Consider the following 21453-nt stretch of genomic DNA (forward strand, 5'->3'; position numbering starts at 1 on the left):
AGCTAATTTTAAAAAGATCTCATTCAGCTTTTTCCCACCCTCATGAGATTATTCCCCTCTTCGTGAGGACTTGATTTTTCAGTGCAGGTTGTTTTTTGTTTCTTGTTTTTTTGTTTGTTTGTTTCTTTTAACTCTTGAGAAAGCTTTTTATTTCTTAAAATTAAACATGTAAATAATAACTAGTTGTTTTCATTCCTTAACTGTTACATTCTTAAGATTATTAAGATATTATCAAAATGAATAATGATGGACCTTGTTTCTATGTATATTTTAGCCTCTGTATAAACTAATTTGATCTTTTCCAAACATTCATAATTATTTAAACCAATTGAAATGAGGGAGATTCTAGGAGCAATTCGAGTTTTTAAGAACTCTACTTGGAGAGGATTGTCAATGGGCTTCTTCAAGAATGCCATATTTTTGAAAATTGCTTACCAGAATAAAGATTCTGACAGCATGTGAGGGTGGGCATTGGAACTTTTCTAAAAGGAATGTGAAACCAAACATGGAATATCAAGACAAATGCTACTCCCTCCACTTTTCAAATTATTAACATCAGTATTACATTTCATAGTGTTCATGGTTTAAGGTATTCAGTGTTGAGTGGGAAAATTTTTTATATGTCTATCATACCTATCCTTAAGTGTGATTTTTAAGTCTAGGCATAATGTTCTGTTTTAATTCTTTGCATATCTCCTCATAACGCTGAGCAGGAAGGAAGTAGATATAATCTTGATTTGAACTGAAATGTGGGGCAGTACAATGAGGACGGAGCATTTCAGCACCATAGACAAGCACGTTTTCAGAAGCATCTTACATACTGGCTTCGCTTTTGAAGAGTCCCTGTCCACTATCTGTTACTACTTCTACAGATGAAAACATTTGTCATTTGTTTACACTGTTATGTTCTTGGGACAAGTGCGATCAAACCCAGATGAGCCAGCCAGCTTAAACTAAGAAATTGAGGTGAAGTCTGTTCTTCCAAGCAACAAGCCAACTGGAAAAATTGACCCTGAGCGGCTTAAGCTCCCACAGTGCACTTAGGACCCAATCAGACCATCTCTGGCCCTCAGTGTCATCAAAGCAGGGCCTTGGGCTTGGGCTCACATGCATATGCACAATCTGAGGAATTAGGGGCTCCTAGGTTTTCTTTGTATCCTCACCACAAGGGGCTTTATTATTAATGAAGAGGGAGCGTCACCTGAACGCTGCGTTCATTCCACACTGTATTGGTAGCAGCAAGCCAGAAAGCAGCATGCAGCCCCCACTTCTAGCGGGAAAGCCCCAATATCAGCCTTTAAGTCTGAAGTGAAAGTGGGAGATGTGCTCAGTGGGAGTGGCCTGTGCCTGAAGGTTCCACTGTTGGAAAATGCCCTCTGCCTCTGACTTCCCCCATCCAGGTGCTGTTACCCATCCGCCCAACAAGCCCTGTGGGGACGGGGTTGGCCAGGTGAACATCCGTTCAGGATGTTCAGGATGCGCTGTCAACCACACATGGTGATGTAGCTGCTAATATATGAGTGCTCAGCTTTTTTCAAAGAGCTCTCAAAACAAAATCTATTTTCCTAATCAGAAAATATTTTTAAAGACCATCATGTCTACCTTGTATCTATTCCATCCATTACTTGTATTGATAACACCTGACATGTAAAGATATTTCAACTACTTTTTTACCCAGCACTGTAGTTTACCTTCCTTTTTTGACCAGCAATAAATATAAATAATTTAAAAGGTAGCTAGTGTTAAAATATTGGTTGCAGTTAACATATATATGTTTTATGTATAAATACATTTATATATACATGTACATTTCTCTCTCTCACACACACACACATATTGAGGTGGGGGACTAAATTTGTGTTTTCAATCATATCACCAAGAAAGAGGGAGCAGCAGAGAGGCCTTGAAAGGGTTAACTGGAATGGGCACCCTCGACTGCTGGGAGGGACTGATGTAATCACTGCAGCTCACAGCCAAGTGCATCTGTTCACCATGAGGTCATTCTTCTGCATGCTAATGATTTGGAAAATCAAGTCTAGTGTTTGACATTATCAGAAAAGATATAAATAGTGTAAATCTTTACTTTTTGGAAGTTGCTCTTATAAAAGAGAAAAAAGGAACTTTACATTGGACCTGAGATTTTTTTTCAGAACTGCCTTAAAGATTGTGTCTGGATCTAAAAATCTTGGAGGAATCCACTTGTGTCTGCTGATAAATCAATCCCCAGATCACTATTTCAGTCACAGCTAGCAATCTGGTAGCCAAGGGCTACAGGTATGTCTCATTTCATATCTAATTTTAAGAATTTCCAAGTGCCTTTGTCCGAAGTCGATAAAGATAGATTTTTCCCAAAGAATGTTCAAAACCAAGTTAAATGAGTGGTTCTTCTCAGAATACCCAAACTGACTTGTGTTTACTGAAGATGCCAGTACTACGTATAGTTCCTTTCTCCTTCAATATTGCTGTAGAGAGCCAGCAGAGGGAGCACAGATCTTTGTTTATTTGTTAGCCCTGCATAAACACAGCATTTGATTTCTCCAAGATACGGTCAGAAATACTTCCTCCTTTATGACAGGCTGGATTGTAAAGGCTCCAGGATTTAGAACAAGTGGGAGAAAATTCCTCACTATGCTTCATCAGAGTCTGCCACTTTTAATGTAGGTCGTATTTGGAGCTTAAACCAGATTAGTCTGAGTCGGTCTTAGGATGCCGCTGCCATTCCTGCTATTGCACAAAACTGCAAACTTTTATCTTTCACACAATTGCTTGGACGCCCTCGTGGAAAGGGTTATTTATGCCACTTACCTAATGAAAAAGACTTTTGTAGCTTTTCTTCTACAACACGGTCATTATGTTAAGTTTGCAGAACCTTTACCAGAAGACTCTGCCTGGTGTCACTGAGTCATTTTGGTGGCCAGTAAAATCTTCTCCTAAAACTGCAGATGGAGGCACTTATGTTACACATTTGCCTCAAAGCATATCTATGATGTAGACACTACACAAACTCCTCTTAGAACTTACCAGCCTTTGCCCAGAGAGATACGGCTACACCCAGCTTTTGCTTGGTAAGGCCTCCGCACCATATGCAGTCTTGTCATTCTGCATGCAGTCCTGACAGGTAATCTTCCTTGGCTCTTTCACCAAGCAGTTAATAATCAGGTTAACTCCTAGAAACAGCACCAGTAAATCCTAACCCAAACCCCAAAAAAGAGTTTCCCCACTCATTGAAAGGATAGTCATGTGACAGACTCGTTCCATTTGTATTCATTCTCTCTCTGTTAAAGTGGTCTTAATACGGTTTTAATCAATAGTACTTCTTTTGAATCGTATGTGTTCAACTTCCCCATAACTTTGCTGAAGCCAGCAAAGAACATCACAGAATGCTGAACTAGAAGGGACTTCAGGAAAGAGCATGTCTAACCCTGTCACATTAATTTTGAGCGAGCTGAAGGCCAACCCATGAAATGACCACCGAAGGTCATGGGCAAGTTGGAATCAGGGCCAACTCAACCTTCACCTCCCCATTCCCCATGGAAATGCCAGCCCTGTGCCCACACTATAGTGATAATCCCATAATCAGAGCCATAGCTACCAACTCTTTATTAATACTAAAGGCCAGAATCATATTTTACTCTATTCAGATAATCCAGAAGTTTTCCCTTTTGGTCTCACTCTGTCGCCCAGGTCTGGATTGCAGTGGTGTTAGTACAGCCCACTGCATCCTCCCCGTCCCAGGCTCAAGCGCTCCTCTAGCCTCAGCCTCCTGAGTAGCTGGAACTACAGGCATAAGCCATCACATCCAGCTAATTTCTGTATTTCTTATAGAGACAGGGGTTCACCGTGTTGCCCAGGCTGGTCTTAAACTCCTGGGCTCAAGCGATCTGCCCACCTTGGCCTCCCAAAGTACTAGGATTACAGGCGTGAGCTACTGCACCCGACCGAGAAGTTTTCCTTAAATACAAGTTATCTGATATCACCATCTATTCAATAACTCAGCCATCCCACTCAGCACCCTCAGCACACTTGGCTGTAGCTGGCCAAAGTGTTGCCACACGTCTTACAGACAACTGCCTTGTACAGATGTTTCTTCTACCCCCATAATCCCTTCTGGACACAGCCCAAGTCTTCCTTCCCTCATAACTGGCTTGATTTTGACCACTTTTGCTTTGATTTTTTCCAATTTAAGATGTATTCTTCTTGCAAAGATGGAACAACATTGATAGAAAGTTTTTTTACTAGCTATCGTTCCATCACCAAGAGCCAGTGGTGCTCAACTCTGGCTGCACATTGGAATCCCCTGTGAAGCTGTAAAGATACTGATGCTTGAGTCCCTCCACTAGATTCGGATTTATTGGTCTGGGGTGTGGCCTGAGCATGGAATTTTAAAAAGAAAAAAAAAAAAAAAAAAAAAAACTGAGGACATTTTAACATGCAGGCAGGACTGAGAACCACTGCCCTAAATCCTCTCTGTAATATTTAGGTCTTAATTTTAGTGCCATCTAACTTGTGATTATGTATATCTTGATTTTCCTTAGCATATATAAGCCTTTATCCTGTGTGTGTGTCTCCTCTCCATAATGGACTGTAAATTCTTTTTTTTTTTTTTTTTTTTTTTGAGATGGAGTCTCGCTCTGTCACCCAGGGTGGAGTGCAGTGGCCGGATCTCGGCTCACTGCAAGCTCCGCCTCCTGGGTTTACGCCATTCTCCTGCCTCAGCCTCCCAAGTAGCTGGGACTACAGGCGCCCGCCACCTCGCCCGGCTAGTTTTTTGTATTTTTTTAGTAGAGACGGGGTTTCACCGTGTTAGCCAGGATGATCTCGATCTCCTGACTTTGTGATCCGCCCGTCTCGGCCTCCCAAAGTGCTGGGATTACAGGCTTGAGCCACCGCGCCCGGCCTGGACTGTAAATTCTTTAGAGAATGGTACATGGGATTTCTTTCCTACGTGCAACAGGAGTGAATAGAAAGGAGGACAGAAAGGAATCAGGCTGTTGCTTTAAGCAGAATAGGTGTGTCTCTAGACCGCAGATGTGTGGGCCTGATGCAAGATGCAGAGCAAACACTCATAATTATGTTTCATCTGTCCTCTCCTTCCCAGTCTCTTAGTGAAAGTGGGCCACTGACAAGAAATCTGATAAGAAGCCGGTGTGGAGAAAGGCGGGGGAAGTCAGGAGCAGGGGAAGTCAGGAGCCGGCGAATCCATAGACGGAGTAACTGAAACTTGATTCAAGGTGCTTTCGTAGATGGTCTCAAGGGTCTTAAAGGGAATTATCGATACCCTGTTTAGCACCATTTTAGGCTTCGTGCTGCTTCATCCCTTTGTTCCTTTAAAACTTTTTTACTCTCCTCGGAGTCAGCTCTGGAAGAGATGAGACAAGCATTCTTTTCATTTGCTTGGCTAGAAAAGCGCCACTGCTACCTGTCAGATGTTACCATCTCTGACGTGGTCCCTGTTGCCCCTGGAGGCTGCCACTGAGCAGGACTGTGCAGGGCACTTCAGGCAACACAAAGTAAAGCTCTGGGAACCTCTTGCAGGCCTGTATCTCTCCTTCCCTTGTGAAGCTTGAAGTCTTATTGGAGAAAAGCAGATACTCATGAGCCACAAGAAATGGCTATTAATAAGCCCAGATAAGTTTCCTCCAAACTATAACCTGTGTCAAAAAGATAACCAGCCAGTGGTTTAGGCCAGTTGGGTTGAGATTTCCCTGAGATGAACCATGCCATTTGCCTTGTGAACTTGAGGAGAATGAAAACTTGCCTCGTGTGTGTTAGCTATTCTACTAAGCATCCTGCCAGCCGGTTTGGAACTTCCCCACATTGCCTAATGTCTGAGAACTGGAAGGCCCATGGACAAAAATAAAAAGATAGAGGATAGTAAATGTGAGAAGAGCAGAGAGAAAGAAACCACATGTTTCAGAGCCACTGCGGGGACAGTGACAACTCCTGACAACCCTGGGGCTGATGCTGGGGCTATTCATAGGTTCCCAGAATAAGAAGTGGCCTGAGATCATTCATTTTGAAGTGTCGACCTTGCACTGAATCTGTTCCTTTGGCGGAACTCTGAAGGTGCAGCTTTTTCTGTGAAATGCTGCGTTGGGTTCTGGGTTCCCAATCCTTACAGGGTTTTAAGTGCAGGTGGCATCTTCCTCCTGCCTGACTGCTAATTACAGCTCAGGGGATGCTTTAGCAGTTGCCAAGAGATGGCTGGCAGGTACCAGGAATTTTTCTCAGAGACAATTTTTGGAAATAACTCTTAATTAAAGCTTGTTTGAAATAACCTTGAGAATTTGTTTCAGAAGAACCTGGAGCTCCCGACACCCCAGGTTCACATTCCTTGTGAACCGTGACTGTGGCCCTCAAGTCCTCCTGGCTCAGCAGGTGGTGCATGCACAACCTCAGCTGCTGAGGGGCCTCCTAGAAGACTCTGGTTTTGCTCAAATTCCTGTTCAGCAACAGCCAAACCAAAGCAGAGGCCAAATGGAGCCTCTCTTATTTGCAGTTAAGTCTTCTGACAGAAAGAAGAAAGAATATTTTATACTGTCCTTTTCCAGGAAGATATAGGATAATAACAGGAACTAAACCTGTCAGTAGCACAGGTTTTCTCTATAAAGAAAAGCCGGTTCCTTTTTGCCCATTAGCCTTTAAAGTCCCTCAAAACAGCTGAAGGAATAAAATCCCTTAAAAATGGAAACATGCCCATCCATTTTGAAATAAATAACTTTATGTATTTACAACGTTGATGTGGCCAAATTCTCAGTACACAAGCAACCTAGTAGCATCACCGTGGACAATGCCGAGAAAGAGTAGGGAAAACCCTGTTTTGTGACCACTTCAAGAATATAAGACAATAGAATCCAGATGCATAGAGGACGTGTTCCACCTACCTGTGCCCCCACGCAGAGGCTCCTCTGGCCTTTCCCACAGCACTCAGCTGTGACCTGTGGTGGGAACCAGTGGCCTTCACCATTCCAGCATCTGTCTTCTCCTGTGTGGGACTGTGTGATCTATGAGATTGCCTGAGGATAAGGAAAAGCAATCATGGGTCTGGCTTGGAAAGGTTCCACTCCCCCATACCCCTAATCTCAGGCAAAACAGGAAGTGCGCACACCTTGCCTTGCCATTGCTGCTGAATGTGTTTGGGCAGACCCTGCAGTCAGCGTGCATCCCAGAGCCCATGCGCTGTCATTAGGGAAGCCCTGCTTCCTAGCTACATCCCTAGGGTGCAGAGAAGCAGCTGGAGAAACAGTGAGACTCCAGTTAGCACCACAGCCTCCAGGTAACATCTGGGCGTGCAGCTTTGTGAGGCCAGGCGCTCTGGACCGGGGTGACAGTCACTGACCCAACAGCATCACACATGAGAGCCCCAGAGGAAATCAGTCTCCACGGAGAAGGAAGGAGGAGACCAGAAGTGGAAATCTGCAGCCCGCTAGGCTGACTCTGCTCTTTCTCCCACTTACCCAAAGCTAGCAACTTGCTCAAGGCCAAATTGAGATATTAAACCTCAGGTCCACTCAAGACCTGGGGACACAGAGGGACACACCTTTGCTACAATTTCAGTAGATGCGAACTGCAGCTTCACTCCTCAGAGCGTCTCATAAAGCCCACAAAAGTGGGTTTTCTCATAAAGCCCATAAATGTTTACCAAACATTGAATATGCCAGTTGCAGAGATGGGCAAGACAGACAGCAGCCCTTCCTCCACTGGAGGCTCACCTTCCAGACTGGCGAGTAGACGATGGTGTCTGCTCTCAGGAGCTGAAGAGTGCTGAGGAGAAAAGACAACAGGGAAAGAGCCTCGGGAATGCTACTGAGAAAAACCCAACACACCTGGGGTGGGGGTGCACTTTAAAATAGGGGGTCAGAGAAGGCCTCCCTGGAAAGGCGGCATGTGAGAAATGATGAGGAGGGAGGGGCAGGAAAGAGCAGGTGGAAGGGCCTGAGGCAGGGACTTTCCCGGCACAATCAAGGAACAAGGAGCCCAGCCTACTTAGAGCTGAGCAAGCCCGGGTGGGCAGGAGGAACAGGGAGGTCAGAGTGGCCTTGCCGGCAGAGGACAAGACCTTGGCTCTTGCTCTGGTGAGTTGGGCAGCACACAAAGCCTGTGAAGCAGCAGAGTGCTATGATATGACTCTTCTACAAAGGGCAGTCAGGCTTCAGTGCGGAGGATGCACTGTGGGGAGGGGGGACAACTTCCATGACAGTTTACTCGCCATGTATTCCCATCTCCAGACACGCAACAGGCATGTCATATGTGTCTGGTGCATGAACGGATGTTATGTTCATACAAGAGGTGTTCTGCATGAACATTCCCTGGGGGACACTAGAGGGGCCCTCAGCGGTGCCCCCTCACTCCAGCACCACAGAACACAGCCACTATCCTGGATTGCCCAGACAGGCAGAACGTGGAGCTCAGCCACATGTCCCACCCTGCCCTCAAGACCCTGCAGACCCCTGTGAGTTCCAGTGCTCGTGAGTACGGGTGTGCATGAAGAATCGCGCAGATGGCCACCCCCGCTACACAGAGAGTGACTTCAAGAAACTTTAAACACCTCAGTGACACAGAAGGGCAAGGATGGGAGGCCAAGGCTCCCTAGCTTTTTTTACTCTTACAAAAATGGTCTCCAGGACTCTGTGAACTGTAACCATTCTTTATGTATGTGTAGAGATGTGCAATTTACTGCACGCTTTCCGCAGAGTCCCCCGCCCATGGGGCAAGATTGCTCTGACAGTTGAGGAATGGAGGCAGGCTGGTTTTTCCATCACCAGGTGGCTGTTCATGTCCCGACCAGGGCTCGAGCACTTAGGCCTCTTAGTTCTCAGACAGGACTCATTGCTCCACCCTACAGCCCCCTTGCGTCTCCGTGCCTGCTGTGGGGGACCCACCCACAGGAATGAACAACCCAGTGGCGGGGAGGAGCCCTTCTTCGGTGGCAGTGGCAAAATGTTCCTCCCTGAAGGCAGAAAGGACTGTTTTCTAGAATGTGTAACCTGTACAGTTTTTACAGTGGCAAAGGCACACCCACTTTGGCACAGATAACTGAGAAATTTAACTAAAGGGTTGCCTACTTTACAATTCAAAAGGAGCACCACAGAAATAATTCACATATAACAAGTATCTTAATTATGGGCCAAAATCCCTTTCTGAGGACAAGACAATTTTTATCAATGAAACTACCAGACACGTCCATTGCTTCTGCAGTGTTTCCTCAGACACCTCACAAAAATACCTAGAACTCACTGTCCTCCCACAATCACCATGGATGTAACTGCTACATTTTCTTGAGCTGTTGATTATTAGGGAAATTTTTAAAATATAGTCCTGAGTGGTGCACACACTCCCAGTGTATCTTGGGACAAATCACACGGTAATCCCACCTCACTGCCGCAGTCACTCCTGAGTTGTTTTAAAACAGATCAATTCAAGTTAGAATAAGCTTGGGAGACAACCTGGAAGGGAAAACAAGTCACTGAAAAGCAGTGTGCCATCGGTGGGGTGGCCCTCTTTGCTTTGAGGGTGGTGCGAGGCACAGCAGGAGAGGTGCTGGTGGCATCTGCAGAGCTTCATAGCTGCCCTCGTTCCCCTGCTTGCCTGGGTGCCCCTGGGGGATTTTCTTCCTGAAATCTCAGAGCCATTTCTGTTGTGTCACTTTTGGAATCATGGGAATAGTAGTGCCACCCAGACCACCTTCTATTCTATTTTGCCATTTTAAAAACCAGCTTGTTGAGATCTAATTCACATATCATGCAGTTCAGCCATATGAAGTATACAAGTCAGTGTCTTTGGTCTATTCATTAGGTTATGCAACCATTACCACAATCAAATTCTATAATATTTCATCCCCCTTTAAACAGCCTGCCGATAGTCAATCCCCCTTCTCCCCGCCCACCCCTCAACTCTAAACAACCACGAATCCACTTTTTGTGTCTATGGACCTGCCCATTCTGGACATTTCATATAAATAAAATCATCCCATATGTGGTCTTTGGTGGCTGACTTCTTTCTCTTAGCATACTCTTAAGGTGCCTCCATGTGTAGCCCATATCAGTATTCCATTTATTTTTATTGCCAAATATTCCACTGTACAGATAGACCACATTTTGTTGGTCCATTCATCTGTTGATGGACATTTGAGCTGTTTCCACTTTTGGTCACTGTGAATATTGCTGCTGGGAACGTTCGGGTCCTGTGTGGCCATTCACTCATGTGGCTTCAGTCTGTTAAAGTACACAGACTTCCCGTGGCCAAGATGCAGCGGAAATCTTGGTGCTTATGTTCTGTGAGAGTGAGAGAGGGTCTGGAAACGTTTCTTTATGATGGCCTAACAAGAAAGTTGACACCAAGATATTAATTTTAAATTTATAATTTAGTTTAATTTAGTAATAGAGCCACACAAGTACATTATAGTCAGGGAAGAGAAAGAAAAAAATGCCAGGAAAATTCTTTTACCAATGATCCACCTGCTCACTTAGCCCCGGCACGGGAGCAGCACGTATACAGGCACACGCTTCACGCACTTTCCCTTCTTCCCTCCCTTCCTGCCGGTTCAGCTGTCCCAGCTTTCGGCTTCTGAACCATGGGTGATGGGCAAGACCAACAACCAGAAAGAGGAAGCCAAACCCAGAGTCAGAGCCAGGGCCAGGACACAGCCACTGCTGCTGGATTGGAAATACTGGAAGCCATCCTTGGGCCATTTGGAGATGTTAATTAGGCTGGCTAATTCCCACTGGCCTTGGGTTGCCAGTGTTGAGTGTGTGGGCTTACCCCATCCACTGCCTGCACCTGTTCCCTTCCTCAGAGCCATTCCAAGGGATCTGAATAGCCCAGACAGCTCTCTGATCTCCCACTCTGTCCGCCTTCCTGCTGGTAGGATATTTAGCACTTGCCTAAAGCTGGAGCCCTAGTCCACTCTTTCTCACCCTCATGCATGCCAGCTCTCAAAATAATTCTCTTTCCTAATTATCTTGAACCAGCTAATCATTTTCCACACTGACTGATCAGTAACCAGGATCCAGAGACAGGCAGCCGCGTTTCTTGTCTGACCCTGCCCAGCATCATCCCAGGTGGCAGTTCTGGATGGCAGCCTTTCCTCAGAGGCAAGAAGCTTGGTTCAAAGCCTTGCTCTCTTGCTATCCCAGTGAGTACAGCTGGAGAAAGCATGCCATAGAAAGGCCCACCAATTCCTGGAGCGCCTCTGCTAGGCGGAGCCGCACACAACACAACACATGTCCAGCCAGCCTCTTGTTTCCTGTCCTGCTTTAAATCCCTGTTGATATCCAGAGTATCAGAGAAGTCACACAAGGCAGAAGAAGCAAGACATCTTTCTTCAGAAGTGACTTCTGGATTCCTCCAGCTCAACTCTGCATCTGAGCCGCCAGTTGGCCACAGTTTGGCCTTTTGGTGTCTGAGTTAAACCGTTAAGGGCTGTCCCTGAGGAGTCTTGCTCAACTGCTCTTAGATATGAGTGGGGCTGGCTTCGATTCCCAGCCCCACAAATAGGTAAAAATGACTTTGAATGTAAAACACACATTAACCCTATAACCCAGTGTCACAACTTTTTTTTGGGGGGGAGGGGGGACAGAGTTTCGCTCTGTTGCCCAGAATGTAGTGCAATGGCACCATCTTGGCTTACTGAAACCTCCACCTTCCCAGTTCAAGCAATTCTCCTGCCTCGGCCTCCTAAGTAGCTGGGATTACAGGCGCCCGCCCCCACACCCAGCTGATTTTTTTAGTGTTTTTAGTAGAGACAGGGTTTCACCATGTTGGCCAGGCTGGTCTTGAACTCCTGACCTCAGGTGAGCCACCGAGCCCGGCTGTCACAACCTTTTATCCATTATCACCCCACCGTGGAGCCTTCTGAGACATTTTGGTTTCCTAATTAGTCCCCTCCCCTGAAACAGCACAGAAACACCATGTATCTGTTTACTTACAGTACTTATACATACTGTGCTGTACACATATAAAGAGTAGGCTATTTTGCCACCCCAAATTAGACTGCATGCTGTAACTTTTCTCCCAGATCCCCCAAAGGCAACGGTTTCATCTGCTTTGGTCACCACTGTAACCCAGAGCCGAAAACAGTGCCTGGCACATATCTGCTGCCCATTTGACAAAGGGATAGGACAGTTAGGCTTTGTGTCTCTCCCCTATCCCCGCCAGGCGTCAGGTCCCTCCTGGCCGCTTCCCACCCCCCATCTCCAAGCACATTGCCCTCCAGGTGCCCTCCGCACTGCCCAGGTTGATCAGTGCCCTGTGTGTACCCCAGAGATATATCGAGAAGCTGACAGCTTACTCCTTTGCTCCACGACTGGAACCCCACCCTTTGGGAGCACTGCCGTGTGTCAAGGGCAAGTGACATTTGAGCCCCATGGAATAATCAAGGCAGCCCCCAACTGTCTCTGTCTTTGCATCTCCTTAACTCAACCATGGATTGGCAGTTACTGAGACATTCTTTGTGGTCCAGCACACCACACCAGGCTGCGTCTGGGGACACACAGGAGAGGGGCAACCCAGTCCTCATCAGCAATTACAAACAAGTCCTCCATTGTTAGCTGCGCCATCTGCTTTCTTGGTTTCTACCAATCGGGTGCCTGTACACACAGCATAACCAGGGCTGAGGGGCTGCAGAGGAGTGAGATCAAGGAGCCCCTTCATAAAGAGACCCTTTGCTCACACTGGAGGGTGTCAGTGGCATGGTGCTCTAAAAGCCGAACTTCCTCAACTCAAGGAAGACCCATGCAGATATGCTCTATGTTTGCCCTCTTCCATGAGAGGAAATGGGGGCCCTACAGCACAGTGCACTGGGGGGAATCAGAAATCTAAACGATTAAATCTTCCAGAGGATCCACGGAAAACATTCTAGTCCGTGACCAACAGTCAGCAGCAGCCCAGAACCTCTTGTGCCCAAAGAGCACAATCAAGTGTGGAGAAGGAACGGCGTTCACGGTGGGTGGGAGTCGGACCGAGTGTGGAGAAGGAACGGCGTTCACGGTGGGTGGGAGTCGGACCGAGTGTGGAGAAGGAACGGCGTTCACGGTGGGTGGGAGTCGGACCGAGTGTGGAGAAGGAACGGCGTTCACGGTGGGTGGGAGTCAGACCGAGGATCATACATGAGCCACGATCAGTTATTGATCCAGAATCTCCTAACCCCAAATAATTTTCTTGGGAGAAAGGGACAGTCTTCATCCATAGATTGGAAAAGATGGCTCCATAGCAGTGCACATTTCTTTCATGGAGCCTTGGCTAAGAGAATGGTAGTGGTCTCCTCCTGATGGCTGCTGGAGCCACCATCTTAGAAGTTTGCCCCTGTCACCGTGCCAACCTTGGCAGAGGGGGTCAGCAGAAAATCCATGTTTACAACTGTGGCTGTGCAGAGAATGGTCCACATCGCTGATGAATGTCCTTTGTCGGGATTTGACGGTTGTCTAGTGACACAGAATTCAGGAGAGTTGTGGGGGCTGAGAGTTCAGGAGAAGCTACTGCCTGATGCAGAAAGAGGATGCATTCACCAAGGAAACCCCGCTGTAGAAAATAGGATGGTGTGAAAGGGGTGGAAGAACCTGTCACAAAGCATAGAAAAGCTAAGATCCCCCTCAGTTCTGGGTGACTGCTGAGACCCTGCTGCTCTGTGGGTGAGAGTGACCTTATGGTCCAATTTTCCCGCTCCAGGGTCCCCTCCCAAGCTTTCCTCTGCACAGGATGCTGTGTGTCCCCTCCCTGAGGACTGTCACATTGCAGGTGACACCAGTATTAACACACTGTGCGTAACTCAGAAACCTGTAAAATGAAACTTGGAGACATGTAAACTTGCCCACCTAGGGGGTTTCAATTATTTTTTCAGGTCATCCATTGAATTTCAAATGCTTCTCTTGAAAACACTTTTATCTTTGTATTTTAAACAAAATCAGTCAGGAAAAGTTGGAGAGCAGGAAAAGGATATAGCTGTCAGTGCGGTTCAGCATCTGTAGGGCTCCTGACAGGGTCTGCATGCATAGATTCTGGGAGTGTTAATGTCTCTCTCATTTCACATTTGCAAAGATGACATCGGCTTCTATTTTGTCCTATCAAGTAGCATTTTCAAGTGAGTTTTCAGTTTTTACTGATTGACAAGGCTGCAAAACTGCTTGGGCAGCTCAGGGATAAATGTATTATTAGCACTGTGTTAATGATCAAGTTGGAGCTGTGGGCTGCTGTGTGTGTATTCACTCGATTTTGTGTTCTTTCCCTTCAGATTAAAACACGTAAAGGTCTCATTACAATATTTGAGCAAGGTAAGACAGACACTTCAGTGGATTTGTCCAGCCACCCTGCTATGGGGAGGGGGTGGGACTTTTCTAACCGGCTGCCCTTGGTAGCGGACCCTGCATCGGTGCTCCTCGCCCTCCTGGGCCTTCCCCTCCCGAGCGGCCCTGCCCGCACTCCTGCCCCTGCATGTCTGCGCTGCCTGGGGAAGCCCAGCCTTGCCTTTCTTCTGCCCGTGCACTCGGGGAAGAATCCGACACCAACACCTGCTATCCCGGAAAATGTCTTTGTCACCTACCCTTTTGTGTGTGGAGCTGTAGGGGGCCGGTGGGCACGGGGGCCACCCGCTTTTTTGTTGCCCAGGCCTGGAGGAGCAGGGTCTTGAGATGGGCCGATAAGACACAGCACATGCTGGGCCGGCCTTTGGCCGCCAGCCTTAAAGGAGGCCTCTGAGGCCTCCACGCGGGGAGGGCAGGTTGTGGCGGGGGCTGCTGAATGGAACAGCTGGGGAAGGAAAAGCAGATAAAAGCTGCGGAGTGCAGAGGGTGGAGACCCAGTGATGCGCTGCGGTCTAGGACCCAGAGGATAGGCTGGCCGTGGCAGATGTGACCTCCCCAGCCCGCCTTTCTGTCCTGGGTCTGGGATCCAGGCCCTGCCTGCGGCGCTCTGATGGATGGTAGCTGCCTTGGCAGGGCTGTCTGAAAACCCCGTCCCGTGTGGCCCGGGCTGCACCACCTCCCAGGCTCACAGGTGGAAGGCAAGCAGTTGGTAATGACAAGGATCATGGCAGTGCCCTTCACAGGAGAAAGCAAGTGAGCGAGCTGTCATTCATGAGCCTGTCACCCACAGTGGAATGCAAAGCACAGAACCGGTCACTTTGTCTCAGTAAATATGGAAGTGGGATGTTAGGGTCCAGATTTGTTGGTTTATCCAAACCTTCACCCTCCTCTGCCAGGCAGGGCTGTTGGACCTGCAGGCCAGAGGAGCAGCCGGCACCACAGCCAGCCGACCCTCCAGCCAGCTGCCCTTTCTCTTCCCCTCACCCGTGGCTTAAGCCCAGGCCTGGTATTGTCCCAAACTGGGCTCACTTGTGTCAGCCCCAGCAGGTGACACGAGCCTCAGAGCCCAGGTGCTCATGTCAAGATGGGGCAGAAGAGGGCTGTCCGGTCCCCTCTGAGCAGCGCACTTTGCTGCAAAACTTTGCATTTGCTGAGACCCCCGTGTCCATGCATGTTCTGCTCCTGCCGCCAAAGTCAGGAGGTGAGGTTCGAGTGTCCTGTGAATAAATCCATGGCTTCCATCACCGGGAAGAGGCAGTGCGAGTGGAGCCACAGCTGCGAGTGGACGTGTCGTATCAGGAAGGCGGCCCTACCTTGTGTCCTGCCTACCCGTCCGGCAGCTGCCACCTCCCTACCACAGGGTGCTGTGGCACGAGGGCCCAATGCAGATGAGAATGTCCCAGCAGAAAGCTGGGGACCAGAGGCATGTGTAGGGCACTGTGGCACTGGCTCCAGCCCAGCTGCAGGAGTGGCTTTGCCCTTTGCCCCTGGCCATGGGATCCCTGCTTTCAGGTGCACAGGCCCCCATCTCTGCAGAGCTTCCTGCACTTCTCCAGGCTCACTCAGCGGGACAAAGCTGGCGTCCCTCTGTCCATCTGCAGGAACTCGAGGTGCACCCTCTTTCCCTCTTTATCCTCCCTGGGTGAGTGGGTGGGGCAGAGGAACTAAAATGTTTTCCTTCGAATCCAGAATTAGCAAAGGTTCGCGCTTTCTCTTTGGATCTCACTTTGTATCTTTCATTTACTTGCTTTTTTTTTTTTTTTTTTTTTTTTTGCTCCTTTATTCTAATCCATCTGATCACCATAGTGGGCTGGGTTGTTGGAATATTGTCTGGGATTAAATCAAGTCTGTTCTCCCACGCTGCCCCACACCCTGGATTAAATGCCAGTGCCCACTACCAGCTACAAGGGGATGGAGAGATGCCTCGTAACAATCCAGCTTCTCTTGTGGATGATGGTCTAGCTGTGCTGCCTTTGTCAGAAGCAGCCTGTTTTTGTGTTCTGGGGTTTTTCTAGTGTGGTATTTTTTTTGAGACTGGGTCTCACTTTGTCACCTAAGCTGGAGTACAGTGGTGCTATCACTGCAGCCTTGACCTCCCAGGCTCAAAATCCTCTCACCTCAGCCTCCCAAGTAGCTGGGACTACAGGTGTGCACCACCACGCCTGGATACGTTTTGCAATGTTTTTATAGAGCTGGGGTTTCACTATGTTTCCCAGGCTGGTCTGGAACTCCTGGGCTGAAGCGATCCCCGCACTGTGCCCGGCTGCAGCCTGTTTTAAAGATGAGAATAGTGGGGCCTTCTCTGTTTGCCCGACCTTATCGAGCCGAGAAGAAGGGAGGCAACAGTGAAGCCCCTGGACTCTGAAAGTACTGAATTTCAGAACACCCTGAGCCAGGTTACTGCCATAGGTCCAAGCATGTTTGCAAGTATTGATTTTGGAAACTCTTCCTAGAAACAATAAGGTAAGTTCAGAGAATGAAAAAAGATGCTGTCTGTGAATACAATAACCTACTTAAATTAATTTCAAATGCCACTAATAATAATACTTTCAAAGGCCAAAGCCCTGCAAGTGAATCACGCAGGGAGGAAGATGTGGAAACTCTGCTTTTGAGGTTTGTTCCCAGCAGACGTCATGCAGGAAACTTGGGGCATAATACAACAGGGTTTAAAAATACGCTACAAGGGGAAGGGTGATGAAACGATCCTCTCACTGGCAGAACGGCCCTAGGGGAGACCCAGCTCCACCTGCAACAGTGGCTCGGTGTTGCAGCAGGCATTCTTGTATTCCTCTGAGCACGCCGACGGCAGCCCTGGGGAAGCACGGGATGCAGATGCGCAGGTTTTAATTTTATTCCTTTTCCCTCCGGTGCTGAACAGCTGTATGCTCATCTGGACTCATTCAGACAAGCAATTTAGTCCTGACCTCTAGTCTTAGGCCCTTTGGGGAATAATTGAGTTGTAACTCATTGTGTAGAATATTGATATGTAAACAAGTGGAGATTCCAGGAACACCGCCAGGGATCTGCAGAGCGTCCTCTGAAGTTTCACGGGCTTTTCCATTGACTCCAGCCACTGCTTCTTCAGTGGCTCTTCCTCCCTTTCACTATGACCAGATGCCTTTTCTCTTCATTCTTTACTTATGAATTGGACAGTAAGTCTGAATTAATTTCACAAGATCCATAGCTTCTTTTATGCTGCAGAAAAGCCCAGAGCAAAGAATAAGAAGAAAGACATTCATGTATTTATTCATTCAACAAACATCTTTGCCGGCATAGCGTGGGAGGAGGTCACCAGACCCTTCTCCTGGGAATCTCCCTCCCTTCCGAGTGCCACAGATCCTCCCTGAATTGTGTGGCCGTAGAGCCTCCATTGCCTCCATGACTTAGCAGTTCTCTGCTTCCTTTGCAGGGGCCCTGGCCTCCAGTCTGAGTGCTGACCTCGAAGAGCCCCTGAGTGAGGAGGAGACAGAACAGCCTCTCCTGCCTCTGCCCCAAGCCACTAAACCCAGAATCTCCAGGAAATTTCATTGCTGTACTAGTGCCCTCAGCAGGTCTTCCCATTAGTGGACTTCTGAAGCCCATGGTGAATCCCACTACAGCATCTCAGATGGGACTCAAACTAGGCTGTATCATCTTGTCCTGAAACCTCACAAACCTTGGACTTCCAAAGAAGAAACGAAAAAGTCACCAAAAACCAGAGATGAACCCACTGTCACATGGGCATTGGTGTGGCTGCTCTGGGCAGATCACAGCAGGAAAAGATTCTGCTCTTTCAGGGAGGGGCGGAGGGCAGCTGGCTTCTGCACCCCAAGTTGTTTCTTCTCATTTATGAACCCAAGCGTGATTCACAGAGGGGCTGGCGAAACCATTGTCTGACTGAAGAATTCTGTCTGCATTGATTTTGCTAGCTCCTTTTAAGTTAGGATTTATGGTTTACTCAAAACTTTCATCATCGTGGAAATTGGCTTTCCCCAGGGTCTTTTGCCCAGGAGACGTTTTACCTCAGTTGTCCAGTGTTGTTCCACCTGGTACCTGACGCCCTCTAACTGAACGAGGTTCTGCTCACCACGCAGAGGCCCTTCAGGTCGTGACGGTGATGCCCCTATCTTAGAACACTCAGAAGATTCCAGAAATACAGGGTCCTGTCCTTGCATAAGTTCCTGCAGGACAGGAAGTGTCCCAAGGCTCAAAACAGCACAGACCACATCCACACAAAAGGCGCATGCCGGCTTCAGGCGCTAGGCTGAGCCGGGCACCCCCCGAATGGCCTTGTGCCTCCAGAAGCCTCACGCCGCAACTTGGCTCCTATCTGTTGCCCAGAGAGGCCTCAGACAGGCCTCGGAAATGTTTCTTGTCACACAAAGCTTTTGGTAGCAGATTCTAAGCAAGGGATTTAATCCTTATATTTTTGCCCATTTGGCTCCAAGGAAGGCACATTAGACCTGTTTTTTTTTTTTCTTTCTTTCTTTCTTTCTTAAAAAAATGAATGAATTAATTAATGAATGAAAGAAAAGAGAAGCAATGGTAAGCCCTCTCCTGCTGCGGGGCACTGGGTGGGCCCTGCCCGTCCTGCAGCAGAGAAATCAGTCAGCAGTGAAGAGCTGCTGGCACGGACCCTGGGCTCTGCCCTGGACCCTTGACCTGCCTCAGAGCTAGAGGTTTGCTCCACCCCGCACTTCACTTGGGAAGTAAATCCGAGAAACTCATCAGAGTCAATCCCCACTGCGCAGGCTTTGTTCTCACAGTGGCTGGGGAGAGAGCAACGCCCTGCAGTGGGAAGGGAGAGCAGCACGAGAGACGCAGCCCCTAACTCGGCATATAATGGGTGGGCCAGTCCTGGGAAAGGTGGGCCCTGTGCATGAGGTCTCCCCATCCATCCTCTGCCCTCTGCCCTCAGCCCTTGCACACACTTGTTACCTTCAGGCTGCTTGGCCACCCAGGCCTGAAGAAGCCTTCTGAGGCCCTCACCCCATCAGAGCGGCCATTTTCACTGAGGAGCCAGTTTTTTCCATTAGCTATTGAGCTGGTTTGGCTGGAACCTGGCCTTTGTAGAGAGAACGGGAAGACCCAGGAGCCAGACTCATTCTTGGGACAAATGAGAAACGGCTGAGCTGGTCATTCTGTCGGAAGGGTGGGCCTGCTCATCCTGGAGAGAATTTGCTTTTCTGCTTTATAGGGGATTGCAGGTAGCACTTGAGGCCAGGCCACTGATAGGAGCACCTTGAGAATCACCTGAACACAAGAGAATGAGGGTGCCCCAAAGTGGAAGGAAGCTTCCAGCTCCTGGGCTGTTTTGGGAAGGGCCCAGGGTACTTACAGGGCCAGAAGGGCAATGTGAAGAGTGACTGCAAGCCCTGGCATTTTCTGTGGTGTCAGCAAACGCCCCTTTATTTTAAATGATTCCAGACTTCTGGGCCCCGTCGCTTGGCCACCGTCACTCAGGCTTGATCCTGCTGTTGAGCTGCTCCTGTCTCCTGTTTACCTCACTCCTGTTGGGAAGGCCATCGCGTGCTCCTAGGCTCCAGAATCCCCTGTAGGTCTCTACCAGCAGGTCGCCTCTGGGAGAAATTTCATCTTCAGGCTCTAGAAGCTCCTGTTGCGGAATTCCTGGCTGTAGTAGAAAAGATATGTCAGGATTTAGAAATCGTATTTAACTATCCTGGACTTCTGTTCCATGATTTCATTTTGCTTCCACAAACCAGCCATCCCGACCTTGGGGTGGGAAATTCAGTGGTAGGCAGCAAATAACTCAACCTTCCTGTAACCCCTGAGGACCTCACGACCCCAGATGACAGCCAGCAGTTTGGTGAGTGGAGTTTTTTTTTTGAGCCCGCCGTTCTCCGTAGCAGCTTTGGTCTGGAGATTTGGAATGTGGAGCCGGGAATCTGACAGCCACGTTTCTCGTGGTCACATGGACTGGAGTCGTTTTTGTTATTTGGGGTGGAAAATTGCAATGATCAAGCTTCTTCTTTTTTTTTTTTTTTTTTTTTTTACTTAGAAAAGCAAATATTGTGTTTTTGTAATAAATCCCTTTCAGCAAAATTGCGGCGGATCATTCATCCAGTAGGGCCCCACCTGAGGCACAGCGCCGACTCATCACGGTGGTACCAGTGGGTCAGCCATCTGGAAACAGAAGTGGCCCTAATTGGGCCAAAATGGGGTAAGACTCGCTGGCCTCAGCCAGGGCCAGGCCAGCTCCCTCACTTCTCTGCGCACCTGTTCCCAGAGTCCATCCAGAGCAAAGCTGATGTTTATAGTCTCATTGTACTTAGGCTTTTGTACTTTAAAAAATTATGACTTTTTAAAAATAATCAAGCCTTCAGCAGACAGAAGTGAAGACATTTAGCCTGGGTTGCCTCAGCAACAAAGTCTGCAGTTCCTAAGAGCCGCATGTTGGGGAAGTGGGGTGACCCAAACTTGGTGACATGGGTTGATCGATCAGACCCGTAGCCTTACAAACACGAGCTCATGCAGATCCACAGAGCCCTGCACATCCTGTCTTCCTGGCCTTCCTCAGGTGGCACCACCTGCGCCCCACGGACCTGCTGTATTGGTGTCATGTGGAGGTCTGATGAATCCTTTAAAACCTAACTGTGATGTCGTAAATGTAACTGTGCTACCTTTATATCTACTGAAGGGGAACATCTGCATCCGAGGGAGATTCAACAGGAAACAACCATCGTTTTAGTTGCACTCAGTCTGTCAGTATGACATACACATGAAATGAATGTTTCCCTGTGTTTTCAGGTCTACAATGTTTAGTACATGTAAATAAGGAAAAAAAGTGATAAATACGGTAAATTAAGTTACAGCGTGTCATTTGATTCTTATTTTGCTGTCTCTTGTTATTTAATTTTCCTAATGCTCCACATCTAGGTTCCTTCCTAGGTGGTAGGAACACCTTGCAGACATGTGTGCGCGCCAGGACACACCACGGCACAGGCAGCCACGGCGAGAAAGCACACATCTCCGCAGATGGCAGCCACCCGACTCTCCAGTTAACCTCTTTTACTCTTTAATTCTGATTTACTGTGATGATTTCATAAAGTGGAAACACAGCACTTCAGTGCTATATGTTTCTGTCATTCTCATTATAGTTTATAAGAAAATAAAGTTTACCCTGGCATCTAATAAAGAGGTGGTTTTCATTTTTATT

General features: G+C 48.0%; 1 protein-coding gene across 6 annotated transcripts in view; it reads left to right on the forward strand.

Moving 5' to 3' along the window:
• RALGAPA2 (Ral GTPase activating protein catalytic subunit alpha 2) overlaps positions 1 to 21432 on the forward strand; it is a 322744-nt gene extending 301312 nt beyond the window's left edge. For 2 of the 6 annotated variants that reach the window (XR_013398579.1, XR_013398580.1), the window contains 2 exons: positions 14228 to 14267; positions 17707 to 17980. Coding sequence is in view for 4 of the 6 variants with exons in the window: in XM_015149539.3 (XP_015005025.1) it covers positions 17707 to 17861 (155 nt within the window). In the remaining 2 variants the exon portion in view is untranslated. 6 annotated transcript variants of the gene reach the window in all.
• The last annotated feature ends 21 nt before the right edge of the window (positions 21433 to 21453 follow it).

Source organism: Macaca mulatta, chromosome 10 (assembly GCF_049350105.2).
Source record: "Macaca mulatta isolate MMU2019108-1 chromosome 10, T2T-MMU8v2.0, whole genome shotgun sequence".
In the NCBI taxonomy this organism is placed as follows: Eukaryota; Metazoa; Chordata; class Mammalia; order Primates; family Cercopithecidae; genus Macaca; species Macaca mulatta.